Genomic DNA, 23,860 nt, shown 5'->3' with positions numbered 1-23,860 from the left:
TTGTTTTATTTTTTACTTGTGGAATGTATGGATCTTTTTTTATAAATGTGTTGTTGAAATAAATGTCTTATTCAAATGTGAGGTTTTAGTAATGTAATAACAGGTTACAGGTTAATATCAAAACCATGAAAAAAATAAAAATAGAAAATAAGTTTTAGTGACGAAATATTTTGTTACTAAATGTAACAAAATTTTGTAAGAAATAGTTTTGGTGACGAAAATTTTCATCACTATATATGCATGGATTTTCTTAAAAATAGTTTTAGTGACGAACTTTTTCGTCACTATATGTACCCAATAAATAGTTTTAGTGACAAAATTATTCGTCACTAAATATGATTTAATAATCTAAAGTGTTTTTAGTGACGAAATATTTTCGTCACTGAATGGTGTTTTTAGTGAGGAAAACATTTAGTGACGAAATATTTTCGTCTCTAAAAGTTTAAAAAAAAAAAATCAAATCGGACTTTTAGTGACGAAATTTTTTGTCACCAAGACTTTTAGTGACGGGGTTTCAGCGACGAAATGAATTTCGTCACTAAAAGTCCAATTTTGTCACTAAAGGTTCTTAGTGACAAAATACTGGAATTTTAGTGACGAATTTTTTCGTCACTAAAAATACATTTTGTTGTAGTGAACACAATTTTCATTGTAGGCTTAGGTTACAATTAATTTTATAACTAAACTTTATTTTTAAATAAAAATTCCTTACTATATATAGTAAATTATGGCTCTCCTTGTTACACGATATTATCAACATTGACCCAAAAATCAACTTTATCCTAAGAGGAAAAAGAAACGATAAATTAATTATACAATTGGATGAGCAATTTTATTTCAAAAGAAATGTACAAATAGATAAGAAACTCGACACAACTAAACAGAACAACAACACCACCACAACAAATTTCAAATCACCCATAGAATCATGCTCTATTATCCTCCAGTTTAAAGAAGAAGAGGAAAAGTGTCTCTCACTTTCTTTAAGTTCATATTTTATTCCGATTCATCACTTCAAACCCAATTAAAAAAGAAACACATTCTACTACCAATAAATTATTTATGAAAGCTCATTCCCAAGCAACATGTTCAAAAGTATTCCATATGCACTCCTATCGCGTCTAAATAGACACCACTTCTTCCATGGAAACCAACAACCTTTCCTGCAGCAACATTTGATGTGAAAGCATGACCAATCTCATCACCATAGGGCCCATAACTGCCATTGTTTGTGTAGAATGTAATGGACCGCAAGGCTTCGAAGTTATCAGTCCCTTTTACAGGTCCAGAAAATCCCACAAGGCCAACCAAGAATTCCGTCGATATATCAAACTTTATCTGCCAAACCAAAATATAGATTTTGGGTAAAATAAACTTTTGGTCCCTATGATGTAGTAGTATATGTTTAATTTTGGTCCATCAATTAATTTTTTAAGAGTTTGGATTTGGTTTTTGAAATTTTTTAGAAGGTAATAATATGATCTCTCCATTTAAAGCTAACATATAATTATTAAGGGACCACTCAAACCCATCTCATATTTTTAAGAAATCAAAAAGAATCAACTCATGGATGGAACTTTGGAAGGCCAAGATTATTCCAAATATAAAATTGGAAAAGGCCAAAATTCAAATTTTTTTAAATTTAAAGACCAAAACCGAACTTAAAACCAAACTCTTAGGGACAAAGCATACAATTTAGCTTTGCTCTATTTTTATCAAGAAGAAAGAAGAAAACACTTTTTGGATAAATAAAAATAAAAATTATGTAAGCTTGTAAAGTTTATTGTATGTTCTACACCCCAACTACAAATCAAAGTAACATGGTATTTAACATCTTTGTATAATATTTTAGAATTATAACTGCAATTTTTTTATGAATTGAATAATAATAAAGAAATTCTTTCCATTATATTAGCAATGTAAGATTGACATTGTCGATTAAACAAATGTGTACAATATTGTATACATTTGTTTAGTCTATAATAATATAATGTAAAATTTACATTTATAGTACAATATATATATATATATATATAATTGATAGTATAATGTAAATTAATAAATACTCTAATAATAATAATAATAAGGCTAAAGTGCAAATTGCACCTCTGAAGTTTGGTATAAATTCATTTTAATCCTTTAACTTTATTTTCGTTCAATTAAGTCATCTAAGTTTTAAAATTATTCTATTTAGGCATTCTGTCCAATTTTTTTTAATTGTTATTAAAAGGAATTATTTTCACATAAAAAAAATCTATAAAATTAATAAAAATATTTTATAACTTTTTTTAAGAAATTTTTTTTCAACATTTTTTCTTTAGTTAATTGTATACTTGAGTTCTGTTTGAAAACAGCTTATTTAGTTAAAATTGAAATTTTTTTGCTGAAATTACTATAGATAGAGTTAAAAGTTAACTGAAGTAATACAGTGGACTCTATGAATAGTATCAAAAAGTGCAATAAGACCCAAGAATAGTAGAAAAAAGGTAAATAGTAAAAAAAAATAAATAGTCAAAGAGGCTATCCAATATAAGTTATCCCAAACGCAACCTTAATGACAACTTTTTAATGGAATTGGAAAAAACACATGAATTAAATAAATTTAAAATTTTTTTAGAGGAACAAATTTGAAACTTTATGACTCAATTGAACAAAAGTAAAGTTAAAAGACTGAAATAACTACCGCACACCCTTGGTACGATGGTCACTTTACAAATATAAGTGTTTGTGGGGTGTGGGGAGCAAGGGTCAGAGTTCAAGTCTCCAGGAGGAAGTTTCACATACATATACACTAAAATTTATATATTACTAAAAGCTGAAGCGTAGCGTTTAATTCTGCTACGCTCATGTTGAGCCATATCAGCGTCCACGTCATTATCTATTTTCTTTTCATTTTCTTATAGTTATTTTTTATATATTTTTTATATTTTATATTTACACTTCTCCAACCTTTCTCTCTCCCTTACCATTTCATTTTCCCACTACTTCTCTAACCTTTCTCCTTCCCTCACCTTCTCATCTCCCCACTACTCTCTACATTAATATCATTCTTCATCTTTACCTTCATCTTTCTCTATTTTTGTCTCTTCTCATTCACACCCTCTTACTATAAATTTGTCACTATCTCTTTCATTCTATGCATAGTTTTCCCTTACAAAAAAAAAAAAGATTCTCTCTCTCTCTCTCTCTCTCTCTCTCTCTCACACACAATTTTTGGGTGGATTTTTATTTTTTATCTTTCTTGCATCTTTGCTTTAGATTGATAATTTTTTATATTCTTTAATCTACTTTAAGTTAATGCGATTCAGTTTTGCTTTTTTTAATTGTTGTGTTTTTTTTTTTTCTCTCTATTTGATTGTTAAAGGTTATCCTATATTGCGTTATAAAGATTAAATATAAAAATATAATATTATTATAATACATAGCACGATTTGGATAATTTAATTTGGTAGTTTTTGTAATTTGGTAGCTAGCATGATTTTTATAGCGCTCAATTTAGATGTTAAACTATGAGACTTTAATCATTTTTGTTTACTTTTTAATCCTTTGTGGTGGACAAAGTACTCTTAATAATTGTATTAGAAGTACTCTATAATGCTATTTATTTAGAGAAAAGCAAGGGTTGGCTAAACAAAAATTATAGGATGAGAGACAAATTTCATCTTTCACAATTTTACTTTAATTATTATTATTATTTTATAACAATGCATATATAGAAATTTAATTCTTAGATTTTGCTAATAATTGTTTATTTGATTATATGTTTGGGTGGACAAAATTACAATTTCTGCAAAGAAAATAACCTTAGTAGATTATAAACAACAAATTGTTTTCCTAATTGGTCCAATTAATTAATCATAGTTAAGTTTTATTAATTTTTTTGGTTACTTTTTTCAATGTTTTGGATTGTAGGCTAAAAAAAGAAGTATGAGAAAGTTTGTTTAAAACTAAAAGAATAATTTTCAAATTTTATATTCTTTTTAATGATTCACAAAATGTTATAAGTAACTTTTATTAAAAAATAAACATTTTCTTTAACTTGCCTTTTGAATTTCTGAGAAAAATTGTATTTTTTTCATTTTAGTACGACAACAATTATTAAATTTATGATTTATGATTATTCCTATATTACATTTATGATTGTTCTTATCATAAATAAAAATATAATTACAAAATACATTACTCTTTATTAAATTAGTTTAAATTGTAAAAAAAAAATTAATAAAACCACCTTAAAAATAATTATCATGTGTAACGCGTATGTTCACGGCTAGTTAAACTAAAGTAGAAATTCTATCTTGTATTAAAAAAAAAAAAAAACTGAAATAAATTTCAGTAAAACTTAGAAGGTGAAAATTGCATATTATTCTAATAATAATAATAATTAATAAATTACCGTATTAATTATATCACCGCCTGCTCCGCCATGCTTCTGTGACCAAACAGGCCTCCGGTCTCTGCTTTCATACAACACACGAATGGCATGAATCATTGAATCTCCAACGTGCAAATGCAATTCCCGGATTCCAGAAAAAACTCCATCATCCCATTCCTTCCCACCATGCCCACCCTACGGCCCAGGTCCTCGAGGTACAACCGCTTTCATATTATTCTCCAACTATATATTATAAAATTTAAACAATTTGATCATCAATATATAACATCGTTTAGTCCTTCCTAGCTTCATTAAATTACTTAATAATAAAACAACAACTTTGGGAAACCAAACCTCTTGCTGCATTGTTTTTACGTGGACACCAATGGCATCAACATAAAGATCAGCACGACCATGGAATCCAACAATTATGCCACCCTCCATAGGTAAGGAGAATGGTGTACCTTTCTCAAGTCCATAGGGTCCATACTCGGTCTTATTTGTATAAAAACGTAGGGAATGGATTACAGTATAGTTCGAGTAAACCGCAAATGTACCACTCATGGATGTCAAGTACTCTTTAGGCCAGTCGAGCAAAATCTACACATATAATATTATGCAGTTAAATAAAAAATCAGCTTAAAAAAAATGCATGATTGTAACTGAGTTAATTTTATGAGGGCAGTAGCAATATGTACCTTGTCATTTCGATCGCCGCCAGAACCACCAATCTTGTTAGAATTTTGGAGTACACCATCTTGATCACAACATTTCAATGAAATTGAATCGATGGCAACTCCATGAAAAATTACTATCTCAGTGATCCCACCCTTATCGGCCTTGAAGCTCCATTGGTTTCCACCTTTACCTCCCCACGGTCCAATCTTCAAGCACTCCTCCATGTTGCAACCTGCAAAAGCTGCAACACATATACAAGTATTTATATAACAACAACGACAATTGTTTTGATTTTTTTTTTTTTTATTATTAAAATAAAGAGATTAGTACTGAAGTGACAACCTATATTCTTTTTCGTTGCATTACTACAAAGAATGACATCTCTTTTGGCTTTTATAAAAGAAAAGAGATGCAAAAGGAGTTCCATATTCTTTTTCATTGCCTTCCAGGTTACCACAACGAATGGCAACTCCTTTTATAACTATAGAGAGATGCATACTTACAAATTTATACTCCCAAAGGACCATACCATACGTGTCCTTGTAATTACTAGTTAGGGTGGCACGTGATACCCATTGAGTGAAAAAATTAAGATAGAGCTTCTATTTGAAAAAGTATGAAAATCATGTACTAAAAAAAGTATGTCATACAATACTAATCTCCTTTATAAGAATATTGATTACATAAATACTTAAAGAGTAGCAAATCAACAAATGAATATTTATTTTACCATGATAGTCTCTTAGAACCCCTTTGTTAAAAGCAATATCTATTGACCAACAATTTTTAAGAATGAAAACGAATATCATCAACTTCCAACAATAAGCAACTAAGTTTTGCTATGACATTGTCATGATAGTTAAATTTTTGGAATGTGAGATGTCATATGCTGCTATTGAAGCTTTTCATCAAACACTTGCAACCATTCACAATGAAGATTTTGTTATTTGTGCTTCCTTCGTTATCTTATTAAGCTATGATGTTTAGCTTACTTAGTTCTTAATGAACCCCCTTATGCATGAGAAAAGGAATAAAAAAGAACAAGATAATAAAAGGCATATATGTGTCTTCGAAGTTTCCATTAATAAGATTATAGGTGTAGAAGATTAAAACCTAGTAAATCATTGTTTTCTAGGTAACAAGTAGAACACCTTATATAACCATTCTAACTTTCTAACCATGACTACAACATAAAACTTAAAAGAAAAAATAAGTAGAAATTGAAACAGAAAAAGCAAACACACACAGTTTGGATATGAAATAACACAATAAAACCAAACCAACTTACACAATCACATAATGAAACTGAAATAACATGTGCAAAAATCAGATAAACTTAAATTGAACAAACCTATAAAATTAAATCCATCAAGCAAAAGAATTAAAATCCGTACCCTGGAAAAAGTGTGAAGTTGTACATATTTGCATCAGCAAGACACACCGCCAAGGTTTGGAGATCATGTTGAAGAAAGATGTAGAACTTCCTATTTTCTTTTTCAAAATCCTAAAAAATAAGTCTTAATCTATTTTCTTTGTTGTCCAAGGTTTCACTAAAGCCAGTAATCTTTTTCAATTGTTGACTACCTAGGCTATCAATTAAGATAGTTGTCTCCTTTATTATTGCAATCTAAATATGAATGCGATTCAATTATCCAAGCAACTTAGATTAGATGTAAAGTATTTTTTTTAAATGATTTGTTTAGTCAATAATTAAAGTAGAACTATTGTCACATATACAACATTTAATCTTCCATGTTCTCTCCTTGCTTTGTAACTTTTTATTTTTTTTCCATTTATGCTTGAGTTAAGAATGAAGTACTGGCTTCTTTCCCTTTATGTTGTATCACGTTCCAAGGCCAAGAAAAAAAGTAGGACAAAAAGTTGTAGAATTATGTTCATTTCAGAACTTTCTAGGAACTGAGGGTTCATTTCAGAACTTTTCATTTGTTTAGTGTTATTTCACTTGTCCCTTACTAAAGTCACCTGATCATCTTTCTTTATGTGTGCATTTTTACTTCACATTCTTTGTAAGATTATATTTCAATAGTGCTTTATCTTTAAAGAAATGGGTGTGTTTTGATGTTGGTCCTTTACATGACAGTGGAATATTGCATTCTACTTCACCTATTAATGAAACAACTATTGAATCCACTATATGTTAGCAAATGGACTTTTTATCAGGTAATTAATTATCAAGCATCCTAGCGAGGCTATGAGAAATAACAAATGGTGAGTGCTACATTAAAAAAAGATGGATTCCTTACCTTTAGAAACATATAGAAGATAAAATGGATAGTCTAAGCACACTTCTAACCAGTTTGAGCAAAAGTGTAGTTATCTAAATCAAAACAGAACTTGAATGCTCCTAACTTTGCTTTACGCTAAAACATAAGAGCTAAGCATGTTAAGACAACCCAACCTTTTGATGATGAGAGGCTATATGAAACAAATAAAACTACATGACAAAGCAATATATCATCGCAGAGATAGATGAAAATATAAAATGCAAATTATTTGTATATCACTGGACCCTCAGTTTTCAATAATGCCCCTTATCAATATGTGCTCTGCATCACCAAAATTCCTAAATGAACATAAGTTAAATTCCCTTTTGCTTCCCAGTCCTACAATATAGCAATGAATCTATTGAAATGAAGTTATTCACTTTTATTGTTATTCATGCCAAATGAAGTTATTATATACTCACAAAATCATTTGCTCCTTCTGTGTGTGCTTGAATTTGTTGCACCTGTAATCTAGAAACTCAAATCAAGATTGTGAGAGATAGAACCTGAATAAAGTTACATTGTAGTTGCTCTAACTTTAAAATTTTTTTTTCTTAATCCCTCTCTCCTTTGATGGGTGAACATAAATTTTGATCTGTTTCCTTCCCCTCATCTCTCAATTTGACAGCACAAGTCATGTAGAAGCCGAATCTGATTGGTAAGAGCCATCCTAACAAAATTTGGGGAATTCATATCAACAAACAGGAAATTAATCCAAATAAAGAAGACACAAAAGGCCAAACCCAACTGGGTATGTAAAATATTAGACAAACCCAAAAAGAAATTTACTTATACATAGCTATTTCAAACACATAAAGTCAGATATTAAAATTATAAGAATGAAAAAGATTATAGAAGACTTGGCTTGAGCTTGGAAATCACTCAGACAGACTCTTATATATGCCAATTATAAGCCCCAAAAAAGCGTCCTTCTCTTCCTCCATTTGTGTTCCCAAACTGAAAATCTTCATGATCCAACACTACAAGTAAAGCAACCGACAAGGAAAAACTCATAAAAATTCAATCAAATAAGGAAAGAATGTGAGAAATAAATCTATTTTCTCCTAACAGAGAAAGTCTGTAACCCAATGTGAGGGAGAGAGGCCTAGTGATTTCCATAGTCTCTCTCACCAACTCCTCTGCTCCTATCTCTCTCCCTCACCGCCTTTGTGTTGAAAAAAAAATTCTCAATAAAACGCGCCATTTAAAGTTTTGCCTTTTTCTCACCCGGATGCACCGTTTTGGCACAACACTTGAACAAACCAAAATTATTGTAGATAAGCGTATTGCCTCTTTTTATATGGTTAGTAGATGAAGGACTTGGCTTAGATTTACTATAATGGAGTATTGGACCCAATCTTTGCCCGCATATGGATTGTGTGCAAATGTTGTCTTGAAGAGCCAGGAAATGCACCAAACTGCAAAAGGTTCAACCTGGATCTTGGGGTAGGGATGGGGAGGGGGGGATTGGATTCAGTACAATAAGCACATATTTTAAGGATGGCCTTTTAAAAATAAAATAGTTTGGTTCCAAGGAGAGGAGAAAGGGAGATAAACTAGTGGCATCTCCTTCACGAGACATAGTGCCCATCTGGGGACAGCTTATTCAGCTTTTTACTGATATATTTTGGCTGAAAGTGTGTTAAAGTATACTTGTATCTTGAAAAAATTTTAAAAGATGAGAAAAAGCAGAAAAATGTAAAATTTTAAAAAGTTGTACAAAAAAACTAAAAGCTAAAAGCTGAAACTGATGCCAAACAGGCTTTTTGTCTTAGCTGATTGTAGTCCAACGGCTAGTATAGGATAAGCAAAATAATAGATGTTGATCATAGGGCTTGTCTTCCACCATGGGAAAAAATTTCCACTCTAAAAAAAATGCTCCAATAAGACGAATAGAAGCCTCTTCATCCTTGTTGACGAAATGCACAACAACATCTGCTTCTTTATCCTTCTTTAGTTTTGGTTTGAGCCAGATTAAATCCAAATTGTTTAACAACTAACGTATAGAAAAGCCAGCCTTTAATAATTTTCAGGGTATTGTACCCTTCAGCTAGCAAAACAGAAGACCTATGCGTCAAAATTTTGATGGCATTTATTTTTTCTCAATAAACTAGAAGAAAATACTCCCTTCATGATCTTGCAATTCTTCAGCAGCAGCTTCCAAATTTGTTTGGGTCTAACTAGTGACAATCCATATTCAAATGGTTAAACTTGAAAGCGTATTGCTCATTAACTGTAGAGTGTTACTGGTACAGCTTTTGCAATATAGTGGTTTAACTGGAAAGCTCTTTAGCGTTTTAAGTATTTGGCAAAATTCTAGTGAATATTGAATTCATGAATAGTGAACTCAATCTAGAGCTAGTCTTACAGCCGTTAGGCTCTAAGACTTTAGGAACTAATATATTAGAACTTCAATTTGTAATGTGTTGGCAAACCATGATCAAAACATAAAGTTTAGGTTTAGGCTTGCTCAAAGTGTGTTTATTTGTAAAATTGGAATCGAGTGATTGCATAAATTGTTGGACTAAATTTGCAAGGCTTGATCGATCAAAAATTAGGCTTGATCGATCGAACCACGTGCAAATTTATTTTTTTGTAGAATTTTCAATTCAGCCCAAGCCCGTTTGACGTGTAGGGTTAGGTGTTTTATTTTTAGTATAAAGGGAAAAACCCTAACTACATTTTAGAAGTTTTTTGATGATTGTGTGTTGAATCTTTTGTGAGATCTAGAGGTGTTTACCTTCATACACACACTTAGGGTTATCAAGATCAATATTCATGTTAAGAACTTGATGATCTCTTCAGTTGCTGCTTAAAGAACTTTCAAGAAGATCTGAAACCTTCGAGTGAAGTCTCAAAGTCATAAGTAGGAGAACTTATAGTTGCTGCAGATCAAGAAAAGAAGTAGTCCGTGGACTCAGAGCTATCATGTGATCGTGGTAGTAAGTTTTCTACTCAAGGTAAAAATAAGATGTTAGTGGTCTAAGTCTTATTGTACAAACTTCAATTCTTTCATAGTAGATTTTTTTTTACCTTAAGAATAGTTAGGTTAAATCCTCCCTCGTTTTTTACCGGTTAGGTTTTCCTGGGTTATCATATCGTTGTGTTTTTTATATTTTCACATTATTTACATGATATGATATAAATGTATTAACCTATAACTGAATAATTTATCTAAGTAATCACTTGGCTAAATAACTAGGTTAAACAACTTGTGTTTAAGGGGTTTAAAAACATACAAGTGGTATTAGAGCAGGTTAGCTCGTGTGTTTTTAGATCTTTTGATCTAAGAGTTGATCTTTGACTCCTGTTGTCATGGATTCTTTGAAATTCTTTTTGCTAAAACTCCAACTTGTCTACTTTTGGTTTATATCACTTGTTGCATGTGTTAAGTCTTTCCTTAAGTATCTTGGTATAATTACATGTGATGACAATTATGTGTGTTATAGAGCTTTAACCGCCTTAAAGGCACATGATTCTTGTCTTTGGTATTTGGATAGTGGTTGTTCCAGGAATATGATAGGAACTAAAGCTCTATTCAAGACACTTTTTGAAGGAAAGATTGGAACAGTCATGTTTGGAGATGGAAGCAAATTTGTGATCAGAGACATTAGAATTGTGGACATTCCAAGGTTACTGGTATTTGAAGATGTTTGGTATGTTGATGGGCTGAATGCTAACTTACTAAGCATCAGTCAGATTTGTGACAATGGACTAAATGTTCTCCTTACCAAGTATGAATGTGAGATACTTTATGGAGAAGGTGACTGCATGTGTATTGGTATTAGGACAACTGATAACTGTCATGGTATAACACCAAGTATAAGCAACAAGTGTTTGTGTGAAGATCAATCAAGTAGACTTATGGCATCAACGGTTGGGACATGCAAGTCATAAGCAATTAGAAAAGATCTCCAAGTGTGATATAGTTATTGGTTTGCCCAAGTTTGAAAAGATAAAGAAGTGCATATGTGGAGCATCTCAGATGGGTAAACAAGTGAAGTCCAAGCATCCGTCTGTAACAGAACTACAAACCTCAAGACCTCTAGAGTTGTTGCATATTGATCTCATGGGTCCTGCCAGAGTTCAAAGTTTAGGTGGAAAGAAGTATATTTTAGTTGTTGTGAATGATTTCACTAGATATACTTGGGTTGTGCTTTTGAGAGATAAGGCTGAGGCTCCTGAAAAGATGATACATTTGTGTAAAGATGATACATTTGTGTAAAGAATTGCAAGCTGAGAAAGGTACTGCGATAGCTAGAATTGGAAGTGATCATGAGAAAGAATTTGAAAACACTAAACTGACTACTTTTTGCAATGATCAAGGCACACATCAAGAGTTCTCTTCACTCAAGACACTACAGTAGAATGGAATAGTGGAACTAAAAAATAGGGTTATTCAAGAAATGGCTCGTGTCATGCTAAATAACAAGAAGATGCCCAAGTCCTTCCAGGGAGAAGCGGTTAACACTGCTTGCCATACACTCAACCGAGTGTATTTCAGACCTGATTCTAAGAAAACACCATATGAACTCTAGAGAGGAAAGAAGTCTATTGTCAAATACTTCAGGATATTTGGTAGTGACTGTTACATTCTAATAGGGAGAACCTAGAAAAGTTTGATACAAAGAGCAACAAGGGATATTTTCTGGGCTATTCTTCCACCAATATAGCATATAGAGTGTACAATTTGAGAACTAAAACAGTAATGGAGTCTTCAAATGTGGTGATCAATGATGAATTATGTTTAGAATCTCATTCAGAAGACGCTCCTCTGGTTCAAGAAAAGACTATGGAGGTTGATGATTCTCTTCCTGAAGATTATGATGAGAAGCATAGTGATGAAGAACTATAGTTGTTGAATGATGCTGTTTCAGAACCATCCACTCTTGTTCGTGAAACTCAACAAGAACAAAGTGAGTCTAGTTCCTCATCTGAACATAAAGGTACCTCCACATCTCTGGTCAAAGGTCCATCTACTAGAGTAATGTTAAATCATCCTGTCACAAACATATTGGGTAGCCTGAATGATAACATGAGATTGAGGTCTAAAGCCTTGAATGTAATTATTCATTTATGCTATCTATCCCAATTCGAACCGAAGAAAGTAGATGAAGCACTTCAAGATGCTGTTTGGATAAATTCTATGTGTGAAGAACTTCATCAATTTGTTCGGAATAATGTGTGGGAGTTAGTTCCTAGACCAAAGGGAGAGAATGTGATAGGAACTAAGTGGATTTTCAAGAACAAGTTAGATGAACATGGTACGATTATTAAAAATAAATCAAGACTTGTTGCTCAAGGATATACACAAGTGGAAGGGATTGATTTGATGAAACTTTTGCACCGATAGCAAGACTGAAATCCATCAGGATACTCTAAGATATAGCAAGTCATTTGAATTTCAAGTTGTATCAAATGGATGTTAAGAGTGCATTTTTGAATGGGATGTTGCAAGAAGAGGTGTATGTTGAACAACCAAGAACAACCAAAGGGTTTTGTTGATCCTCACAAACTGGATGATGTCTACAAGTTGAGCAAAGCACTTTATGGGTTGAAACAAGCTCCTAGGGCATGGTATGATAGGTTAACTGTCTATCTCACTGAGCGTGGATTCAAAAGGGGTTTTGCAAATACTACTCTCTTCATACGAAAGGATAAAAATTATTTTATAGTAACTCAAGTTTATGTTGATATTTTTTTTTATGCTACTAATGATTCTCTTGCTAAATCTTTTGCAGATGAAATGAAGAAGATGTTTGAAATGAGTATGGTTGGTGAACTAACTTATTTTTTGGGATTACAGGTGAAGTAAACAGATTTTGGAATTTACATCAACCAAGCAAAGTATGCTAGGAATCTTGTCAAGAGATTTGGACTTGAAAATGCTACACATGCTAGAACACCAATGGCTACAAATGCAAAGCTAACCAATGATTCTTCAGGTGAGTTTGTTGACGTTACATTATATAGAAGCATGATTGGTTGTCTTTTGTATTTAACTGTTAGTCGTTCATATATTGCTTTCAATGTTAGTGTATGTTCTAGGTTTCAATCTAATCCTAAGGTTTCACATTTGAATGCTATCAAAAGAATCATAAAATATGTTAGTGGAATTTGTGATTATGGATTGTTTTATAGCAAAGAGTCAAATATGTCTCTTGCTGGATTCTCAGATGCAGATTGGGCCAGTAATGCTGATGATAGAAAAAGCATTATTGGTGGATGTTTTTATGTAGGGGCTAATCTTGTTGCTTGAATGAGTAAAAAGCAAAATTCTGTTTTTTTGTCAACTGCAGAAGCAGAATATATTGCTACTGGAAGTTGTTGTTCACAGCTTCTTTGAATGAAAAAGCTTTTAGGTGATTATAGGATATCATAAAACACCACGGTCGTCTATTGTGATAATTCTAGTGCTACGAATATCTCTAAGAATCATGTTCAACATTCTAAGACTAAACACATAGAAATTAGATATCACTTTATTAGGGATCTGGTTGAAAGAAAGATTGTAACTCTAGAATATATCCCTACTGAACGTCAGAATGCTAACATCTTCACCAAATCTCTTGATAGAAGTAAGTTTGAGACACTTCGCCAGGAGATTGGTGTGATTCTGTGTCCCTAGTCATCCTTGGCTCTTATGGTCTTTGTGCTTCATCTCAATACTCTTTGTGACCATTCTTCTTTTGTTGTTTCTGTTTTCTTTTTGCTTTTAGGATTTACATTGCATAACATTCATGCATTTCATGATAGGTTATTTTTGCTATTCTTTTTAAAAAAATAATAAAAAAATAAAGAAAAGAGAAGGAAAAATGTGTTTTGTATCATATATCTTGGATTTGTAATCAAGGTTGACCTATTATTTTTACATAATATGCCTATGTACCTTGTTTAACTTGGATGAACTTAATTTTTTACTGCACTTTGCTAGTTTTAGCTATGTAGTGTATGTTGTGTGGAAGTTGCTTATAGTTTTTGATCACATGATCTTGATTTTGAAGTCACATGCTTTTGATTGTTTGGACTAGAACCTAATGAAAAAGGCATAAATAACCTTCTCACCACTATTTACTAGCCAATTATGAACACCTTAGTACATGTCATAAGATTTTGTGTTCGAGAAAGTGTAGCACATGCACAAAAAGAACATAAGGTGTAGTCTTGAATTAATACTAAAATTGGTGTGTACATTATCTGACTAAACTAATAATTCATAATAAAATGAAATTGGTATGTACATTATGAGGTAACATAAAAAGATTACATGATTGCAAGCTTGTTTTCTAGGAGATGTAAGAGTTATATGATGTAACTCTTTAGGTGATAGTCTCTTTCAAATTTATATGATGAATAATGTAAAAATTGTGATTGATTACTATCTACATATTACCTCACATGTATCTTATGCTATTGTTAGTTGCATACACTACACAAGTTATTCTTTGCTAAACTTAATACATGATATTGTGTGTGAATTTGTTTTGGCCATCCAAGATTATATGTTCCTCGATTTTGATGCAAAATATGTTTAGTGTTTGAGTTTTGGGGACAAAAAGGTTGAAAATCTTGTTTTTGAAAGATTTGGGTTGAATTCAAGTGTTTTTGAAATTTTTTTTAAACTCATACGTATGCATTTCATTCATGAAATATTGTGTTTTGATTGGTTTTTGCATAAACTTGCTATGTTTTTCAAAAATCTCATTTTTCCAGATTTTCGATCGGTTAAAGCTGTTGCTCGACTGATCGAAATTGCGCTTAAATTTTAGGTTTGAATCTGCTTGGCTCAATCGGTGCTCAATTGATGCTTGATCGATCGAATCTGTTTTTTGATCGATCGAAGCTCAATTTCGTCCGATCGAAATTCGAACAATGAGTGTTTTAAAAAGGTCTTTCTCACATGTTCTTCATACTTTTCAAACCTTTTCAAAAAAATTTCTCACTTCTCTCTTCGACCGATCCAATCTAAGCATTTTTTGTCATTTTCTTCCATAAATTTCTCCAAAGTTTTTGTCCTCAAGCACTAGTAAGTCTTTTTTACCCTTTCTTTTTCAATAAAATCACTAGTTTCATGCATTTTCATTGAAAATTTAGAACATAGGGATTTTGGGATTTTTGATTATTTCAGTTGTTTTTAATCAATTTTGTTCAATGGATTTTTGTTCTTAGATGATATAAACATGATCCTCATGCATTCATTTGATCAATTTTGTGATTTGAGGAAAATTAAAATTTCTAGGGCTTGGAACTTTGTGAAATTGGGGATTTTGTTCACTTGGGCTTAAATTGGTGAAATTGACTTGTGTTATTGATTGATTAAGTCATTATATGATGTTTTCTAACTAGTGTAATGATTAATTGATCAATTTGGTTTAATTTTTACAATTGGGTTTTCCAAAATTTGGTGTCTTTGGACTAGAACTCTATGTTCAAGTCAATTGATGGTTTATGAAGTAAATTTGAACAAATTTCAATGCATTCATCACATGCATCATATAGATTGTTATTTTTTGATATTTTTGTACTCTAACCCTCTCTAATGTAGTTTGCGCTCGGTTTTTTTTTTTTCTCTTGTTCTTTCCTTTAAACTCTTAGCATCATGGTTAGGAAAACTAGAGCCAACAAGAGAACCTCCACCCCTTCTACCCCTGTGTTTCAAAATGATAAGTTTAGAACCCCGAAAAACCAAGAAACCTATGAGAAGCTAAATATCTTTAGGTCGGTTTGGGCTGAGCGTAAGGCGATTTTAGATGAGGTAGATCCAGAGATACGTAGGAGTTTTGAGCGTAGGGGTTGGTTACCGCTTTTAGAGGTCGAGCATCCTCCTCCGGCTGCTTTGATTAGAGAGTTCTACTCGAACCTCTCGGTCCACTCCAATGATTCTAACACTCAATATGTGAAGAGTTGGATAAGGGGTGAAGAGTATGTCATTACTCCTGAGGTAATGGCCTCTGCTCTAGGTGTACCTTTGGTACAGCAGCCAGTGTACCCTTACACTGAGATTCCTCCCCTTGATGACATCATGTCACTCATCATTGGTACTTCCATTAGATGGGGGTACTAATCCTTGTATTACTTCCCATGAGCTTACTGAGCTCAATTATCTGTTTTTCCAGATTTCTTGTCACTCCATTTGGCCTATCTCTCATCTACATACTATTCCCATTGAGAGATGAGCGTTTTTGTACGCTCTTGTCATCGATGCACCTATGAGTTTTCCTACTCTTTATTAGATCATTTGTTGAGGTTTATAGGAGTAGTACAAAATCTCATGGTTTTTTCTTTCCGTTTTTTATCCATAGGATTCTTTTAGACTTAGGTTTAAAGGATTTTCCCGCATTCGAGCCTATCCATATCATAGCTCTTGTTAAGTGCCACCTTCCTTAGGCAAAGAGCGGCTTAGTTGAAAGCTAGCTCTAAACGCCCTAGAGTCGAGTCTTCTACAGGTGCTGCATCTAGGCCTCCATTTAGTGATCCTTCTACTGAGACTTATGTTGACCCTACTACTACTGTGGATCCTCCACCTTCTTCATTGAGCAATTCTTCGTTACAAAGTATGTTGGATACAGTCACGACCGTTCAAGCGGCACATGGACAGCTTCTGTTAGATGTGCTCAACGAGCTTCATGCTTTGAGAGCAGATTTGGCGGATGCTGAGTCACAGCCTCCACTTTTTGATGATGAGTCTTGATTGTCCTTTGAAAATTCGTCATAAAAAGGGGGAGTAACATACGTATGGAGATAGGGGGAGATTTGGAGTTTATAGATTGTATCTAGGAGCTTGATGATGTATTTTTGGTTTTGGCTTTATGATGTATTCATTTTCGTTTTGATGTATTTATCTTTTATGGGTTGTATATGTTAGGGGGAGACATTATTATTTGTGTTTTTTTTTTTAATTGTTTCTTGTTTCACATGCTGTACATTGGTTATTGATTTATATTATGAGGTTATTCATGATGTATATCTTTTTTTTTTTTTTTATGTTTTGTGAAATCAATAAGTTTAATTGTGGTTTACTTGTATTTTCCACACATGTGTTTATGTGTTTGTTAAGTGTTCTAGGAATTTACAGGTTAATTCAGTTGTGGTTGCTATCTACATTAGCAACTGATAGATAGTAGCTGGGTTGAACTATGTTTAGGGTATATTAATTTGAATGAGCTGTAACTTTGAGCATTTCTTTTTTGTGATGTGTTTTGTTATGGATTGACAAAGAGGGAGTTTGTTAGATTCTAAGACTTTAGAAAGTAATATATTAGAATTTCAATTTGTAATGTGTTGGCAAACCATGATCAAAATATAGAGTCTAGGTTTAGGCTTGCTCAAAGTGTGTTTATTTGTAAAATTGGAATCAAGTAATTCAGAAATTGTTGGACTAAATTTGCAAGGTTCGATTGATAGAAAATTAGGCTCGATTGATCGAACCACGTGTAGATTTATTTTTCTACAGAATTTTCAATTCAACCTAAGCCCGTTTGACGTGTAGGGTTAAGTATTTTACTTCTAGTATAAAAGGAAAAACCCTAATTACGTTTTAGAAGTCTTTTGATGATTGTGTGTTGAATCTTTGCTAAGATTTAGAGGTGTTTACCTTCACACACACACACATTTAGGGTTATTAAGATCAAGATTCATGTTAAGAACTTGATGATCTCTTCAGTTGCTGTTTAAAGAACTTTTAAGAAGATCTGAAACCTTTGAGTAGAATCTCAAAGTCATAAGTAGGAGAACTAGTGGTTGTTGCAGATTAAGGAAAGAAGTAGTCCGTGGACTCAGAGTTGTCACGTGGTCGTGGTAGTAAGTTTTATACTCGAGGTAGCAATAGGATGTTAGTGGTCTAAGTCTTATTGTACAAACTTCAATTCTTTTATAATGGATCTGTTTTTACCTTGAGGATAGCTAGGTTAAATCATCCCCAGGTTTTTTACCAGTTAGGTTTTCCTGGATTATCATATTATTGTATTTTTTATATTTCTGCATTATTTACATGATATGATATAAATGTTTTAACTTAAAACTGAATAATTTATCTAAATAATCACTTAGTTAAATAACTATGTTAAACAACTTGTGTTTAAGGGATCTAAAAACGTACAACAGCTATTTTCAGTAAGGACCTCCTTAAAGCTTTTTAAGGAGTACAAGTACTTTTCAATCCTTCCAAAAGCCAAACCGGACAAGCCCCATCTGTCTCAAAATTGCTCACCAATTCCAAACCACATTTATATCAATCATCTTATATATCTTAGTACATAAATAAGCTACCTCCAAATACATTGTTTTACATAAGGTTCAGTATCAGTACGTAGTTGGTACAAACAAACAATTCCATTAATGATCATGGCAATAAAACATGACAATGTAAAGTAAACAGTATTTACTAACAAGTTCACTAATAAACAGCTGAAGTTTCGAAACCCGCACAACTCATGATGCAATGCTGAATGTTATGTCTTGAACATTGGTTAGAGCCTTCGATGTATCTGGCATTTTACCATCATTTTGACAAAGAATAGTATGTTACTGGTAACCCCAATTTTGGAGAGTCTGAACTCCAAAAGGATCACACTTTATCGTCTATTATTTTGAAAGTTAGAGTTTAATCTGTGACTGTGCCTTGCTCGAGCGACCACTGCTGCTTGAGGAGGAAGGATTGAGCCCATACTCGCTTGTTGCACCATATTCACTGCTCGCATATTCCTGGCTGTTAGTGTTCGGTGCCACCTTCTTAATCTTCTTCATGTCTGCGCTGTATGAGCCAGCATCATATTCAGAGCTACTAGAGCCAAAGAATCCACTGCTGCTGGGTCTCATTCCATCGGTCAAGTCTTCATGTGAGGCATCGCCTTCCAAGGTACGTACAATCTGTTCCATAAATATTTCGTCAATACCAATCCTTTCCATGTCAGTTAACTCAAATTGATGTAACATTAATGTAAGTAGTCAAAATATTGCTAGACTGTGGTTACAAATGTTGAATAAGCCTAATACAGAAACTGAAAAAGAAAAAAATTTGTACAATGTGAAGGATATGAGCAAAAGAAACCAATAGAAGTTATTTAGACAAGTGTAAACTGACAGATAACAATTGGGACAGATAAGAAAGAACCATGTCAGAATCTTGAATTGAACATATAAGAAAAAGTAAATCTAAGTGCAATTGAATTCAGGTTGCTATTAGGATAGAGCAAGGCCTAGAAGGTCCCATTAAAAGTCAAAGTGATAATTTGATTGAACCTAATTATTGTTTCTTGAACTTGTTTACAAGTACACATTCATATATATACACAAACACGCACACGCGCACACATACCTGGCTCATTTTGGGTCGCCTTCTTGAAGAATGCCTTATGCTTGCAGCAGCACATGCCACCATGCGTGCCATTTCCTGGGGAACATAATTGTTCTCCATAAGACGGTCTGCCAGCTCGTCATAGTTCCCGTCCTGCATTGCTCGGGCACAAATTGGTCTGGCCTGTTGATACATAAACCAAACAATATGAAAACATCGGAATTAATTACTTTTTTTAATTGGATGATCCAACAGTTTGTAAGACTTAGGTAATAAAATTAATTTCTAGTGTCCATATAAAAGCACGCAAAAGAAAAATAGCTAAATGATTTTCTGTAAAGGGGAGTGTTCAAACCCAGTCTACTAAGCTGTCCTCCATGTCGCCCGAGGGATCCACAGGACGCTTTCCAGTTATCAGTTCCAACAGCATAACCCCAAACGAGAAAACATCAGATTTCTCAGTTAGCTTGCCACTTGATGCATACTCAGGAGCCAAATACCTGTATTTGTAGATAAAATGATAATCCCAAGTCAACAAATTACAATCAATTTTCATTCTATACTCTATACTGAGGTTGTATTTGGTGTTGGTGAAAATTTTATCCCTTAAATGTTTTAAAAATGAACGTAAATTGTAAAGGAAAGTGGTGGTTCCAAAAATGAAATTTATCTTTATTAAGAACTTACCCAAATGTTCCCATGACGCGAGTAGACACATGAGTGTAGTTGTCTTGAGTTAGCTTTGCCAATCCGAAATCCGCCACCTGATTAAGTCATTAATCAACTTACATCAATCAGTTGATAACAATTAACATATACAAACATTAATACAGCGTTAAATTTAACATTATTGCACATAGCTTTGCTTAATTCACAGATACAAGCATTATTAATATTATACACGAGTAGAATCTTCTCTTTTCTTTGCATAATATTTTTATATAAATTAAGGCAATAAATTTAGCAATATTGCACATACCTTGGCTTCAAAATTATGGTCAAGTAGAATATTGGAAGCTTTAATGTCCCGGTGGATAATGCGAGGGTGACCTACATGTATCAAGCCGATTAATATGAGAGATTAAGTGGAAAAGTATTCTCAAATATATGACATTAAATTCACTTTTAGATTCATAATATTTAATCTCAACTATAAAATTGCCCCATATGAGGGGTTTCTTAGGATAAATCATACGGGGGTTCATTTTTATGTGAGTACGAAATGCAGTCAGATAATTTTAAGAGTAAGAAGCTAATGTAAAAGTCACTTACAATCTTCATGCAGGTAAGCAAGCCCTTTGGCTGCTCCTAATGCAATTTTAATTCTGGTAGCCCAGTCCATGGTTGGGACACCTTTCCCTGCACATGATTTCAAAAGAAAAATCGTTAAACTAGTTGTACCTTTCAAATGTATTTATAATGACTAAAAATATGATATAACATTAACCAAAATAAACTAACATTAATGGGACGATCAGTACTATAAAGCATACCATGAAGGTGCTGATCAAGGTTGCCATTGGGAACAAATTCATAAACCAACATCTTTCTTCCTCCAGAAATGCAATACCCAACAAGTGACACAAGGTGGCGATGATGGACACGGCTAATAATCTCAACCTCGGCTTGAAACTCTCGCTCTCCTTGTCCGCTACCCGATTTGAGACTCTTGACCGCGATCTCTTTCCCATTTGGTAATACCCCTTTATGCACGTAACCAAATCCTCCTTGACCTAATAGGTTAGCCGCAGTGAAGCCCCCGGTTGCAACTGCTAGCTCATCATATGAGAAGTTGCTCTGGCTGAATCCAAGAGCCACAGAAGGGTGTGGGGGTGGCAATGCTGGACGTTGGGGACCAGAGAAGTTGGAAGAACTCATTTCACTACTATTATTGAATGCCGGGGGTGGTGGGGGAGGTGGCGCTGGCCAATTTCCATGGCTCGCCGGAGGCGGAGTTATGTTAACAACGTGGTCGCTAGGTTTGGATCCGTTGGTCCATGGTGAAGGTGGACCGTTGTAATATTCATGACCTGCACATAACAAAAGTTGTATGCTTGAGGATTTGGCTTTGAGACAAATTTCTCAAAACTTCAAATCTTTCTACAATGGAGAGGATACTTTTTCAACTTTTCAAAACTTTTTTTTGTTGTTGAATAATTGCTGACATGATTAGTGCATAACAAAATATTTTTGGTAGATACATGTGATAATAATATTTCAATCACAACTATCATCTTAATAAGTTGTACAAAAAGGTAATGAAAAATTTTGTGTCCCTGTTATTACTATTGTTTTAACATGGTTGAATGTACGGTTGGATGACGGTATGTTAATGCTTTAAACTAAATTAGTATATTTATATGCTTGTCTTTTTCAACCATTCAAACCTCTTGAATCTAAGCTTCAAATCATTCTACAATGGAGAGGATACTTTTTCAACTGTTTAGAACTTTTTTTTTTGTTGTTGAATAATTGCTGACATGATTAGTGCATAACAAAATATTATTGGTAGATATATGTGAAAATGATATTTCAATCACAACTATCACCTTAATAAGTTGTACAAAAATGTAATGAAAAATTTTGCATCCCTGTTATTACTATCGTTTTAACATGGTTGAATGTGCGGTTGGATGACTGGATGTTAATGCTTTAAAATATATTAGTATATTTATATGTTTGTCTTTTCCAACCATTCAAACCTTTTTGAATCTAATAGAGCAAACACCAATTCAAACTTTAATACATCTTAAAAAAATAAATAAATAAATATAAAAAAAAAAACTCTTACTTCCCCAAACCCTTGAAAGATAAAATATGTATAACATTAATGTTTTATTTATTTATTTTATGATAAAAAGGATATAATTATATCAATAGTTTCTTGATCTCTCATCCCCTCTCCCCTCCTCTTGAGGCAATACTTATTGAAGGAAAAAAATAATCAACTAGTTTTGAACGTATATGAGAGATCAATCCTACAAAATACTCTATTTTATGTATCATACTCATCTAATTTAAACCATAAATATATATTATTATAATAATAGATGAATGATTAAAATTACATAAGTAAAAAAAGAAAAAAGAAAAGTGTACGTACCCCCGCCGTATAATTGAGGTGAAAGTTCAATTTTTTTTTTTTTTTGAGCAGCAGTTCAAATTTTATTTGAAATGTATATATAAGAGATAAATTTCTTTCATGTCATGAGAATTTTGTTCTCTAAGAATTGAGTCCCATGCAGTAAAACTTTCATGAGAATAAGAGCTTGAGAATTAAATACCTTTGGATGGTTGAGAAGGGTAGTACTGAATCTGATCCTCCTCCTTCTTCTTCTTCCTTCTTCTGCATACCAAGAAGAGCAGAAGCATTACTAAAAGCAACAACCCTGCCCCGACCGCAACTCCAATTATGATAGGCAGCTTGGACGAAGAAGAATCCTTGGACCCCACTGTATCAGAAGAAGTTGAAGAGCTTTTAGGCGGCGGTGGCGACTTGTTTGGTGGTGAGAGATGTGGTGGCGGAGGAGGAGGTGACGGAGAAGAATTCCCCTGTGAAGGAGGTGGTGGTGGTGGCGGAGGAGGCGGAGATGAAGGTGGTGTTGATGAACCATTGTTACTACCATTGTTATTTGAAGGTGGGGGAGGAGGACTAGTGTTTGAATTTTGTGGGGGTGGTGCAGAAGGCGTGTTATCAGGCGGAGGGGCGGTTGGCGATGGCGGTGGCGGTGATGGTGATGGTGATGGTGGGGGAGATTCTTTTGGTGGTGGAGAAGTGGTGGGCGGTGGAGGCGGTGGTGAAGATGGTGGCGGAGATGATTTTGGTGGGGGTGATGTTGATGGTGGGGGTGTTGCTGGTGGTGGGGGTGTTGCTGGTGGTGGTGCTGGTGCTGGTGGAGGTGGAGAATTCGATGGTGGGGAAGGCGGAGAACCTGTTGGAGAAGGTGATTCAGAAGACATTGGTGGAGTTTCCGACCAAGTTTATCATCAAAAGGTGCCGGACAAACCCCACCGTTCCTCCAAATAACGAGTAACCTCTAAATCATACATTCATGCAACAAAGAGAACAAAATCAAAGGTAAACAAATGACATTAACAATTTATATACCAAGAAATTAATAATAAACCTATCTAAGAGAGAATTAATGAATGTTAAACACGTTTAGTTTATAGAATATAAAATACCATCCACAACACAAAATAGCACCATCTTAGCCGTGAGGAAAA

The 23,860-nt window shown here is 33.4% G+C and overlaps 1 protein-coding gene and 1 pseudogene across 1 annotated transcript; both read right to left on the bottom strand.

Annotated features, from left to right (window-relative positions):
- Positions 1–1,089: 1,089 nt before the first annotated feature.
- LOC142642545 (agglutinin-like) lies at positions 1,090–5,492 on the bottom strand (annotated as a pseudogene).
- A 13,441-nt stretch (positions 5,493–18,933) lies between these two features.
- On the bottom strand, positions 18,934–23,593 carry LOC142644394 (proline-rich receptor-like protein kinase PERK15). Its single transcript, XM_075819019.1, has 8 exons — positions 22,918–23,593; positions 21,127–21,663; positions 20,906–20,992; positions 20,613–20,683; positions 20,321–20,397; positions 19,989–20,133; positions 19,655–19,816; positions 18,934–19,206 (listed from the first exon to the last, which is right to left on the bottom strand). Exons 1-8 carry the CDS (start codon positions 23,591–23,593, stop codon positions 18,934–18,936), a joined length of 2,028 nt encoding a protein of 675 aa, XP_075675134.1.
- Between the last annotated feature and the right edge of the window lie 267 nt (positions 23,594–23,860).

This window comes from Castanea sativa, chromosome 7 (genome assembly GCF_040712315.1).
Source record: "Castanea sativa cultivar Marrone di Chiusa Pesio chromosome 7, ASM4071231v1".
In the NCBI taxonomy this organism is placed as follows: domain Eukaryota; kingdom Viridiplantae; phylum Streptophyta; class Magnoliopsida; order Fagales; family Fagaceae; genus Castanea; species Castanea sativa.
The sequence above is the reverse complement of the archived record's forward strand: the minus strand, read 5'-3'. Positions and strand labels throughout refer to the sequence as shown.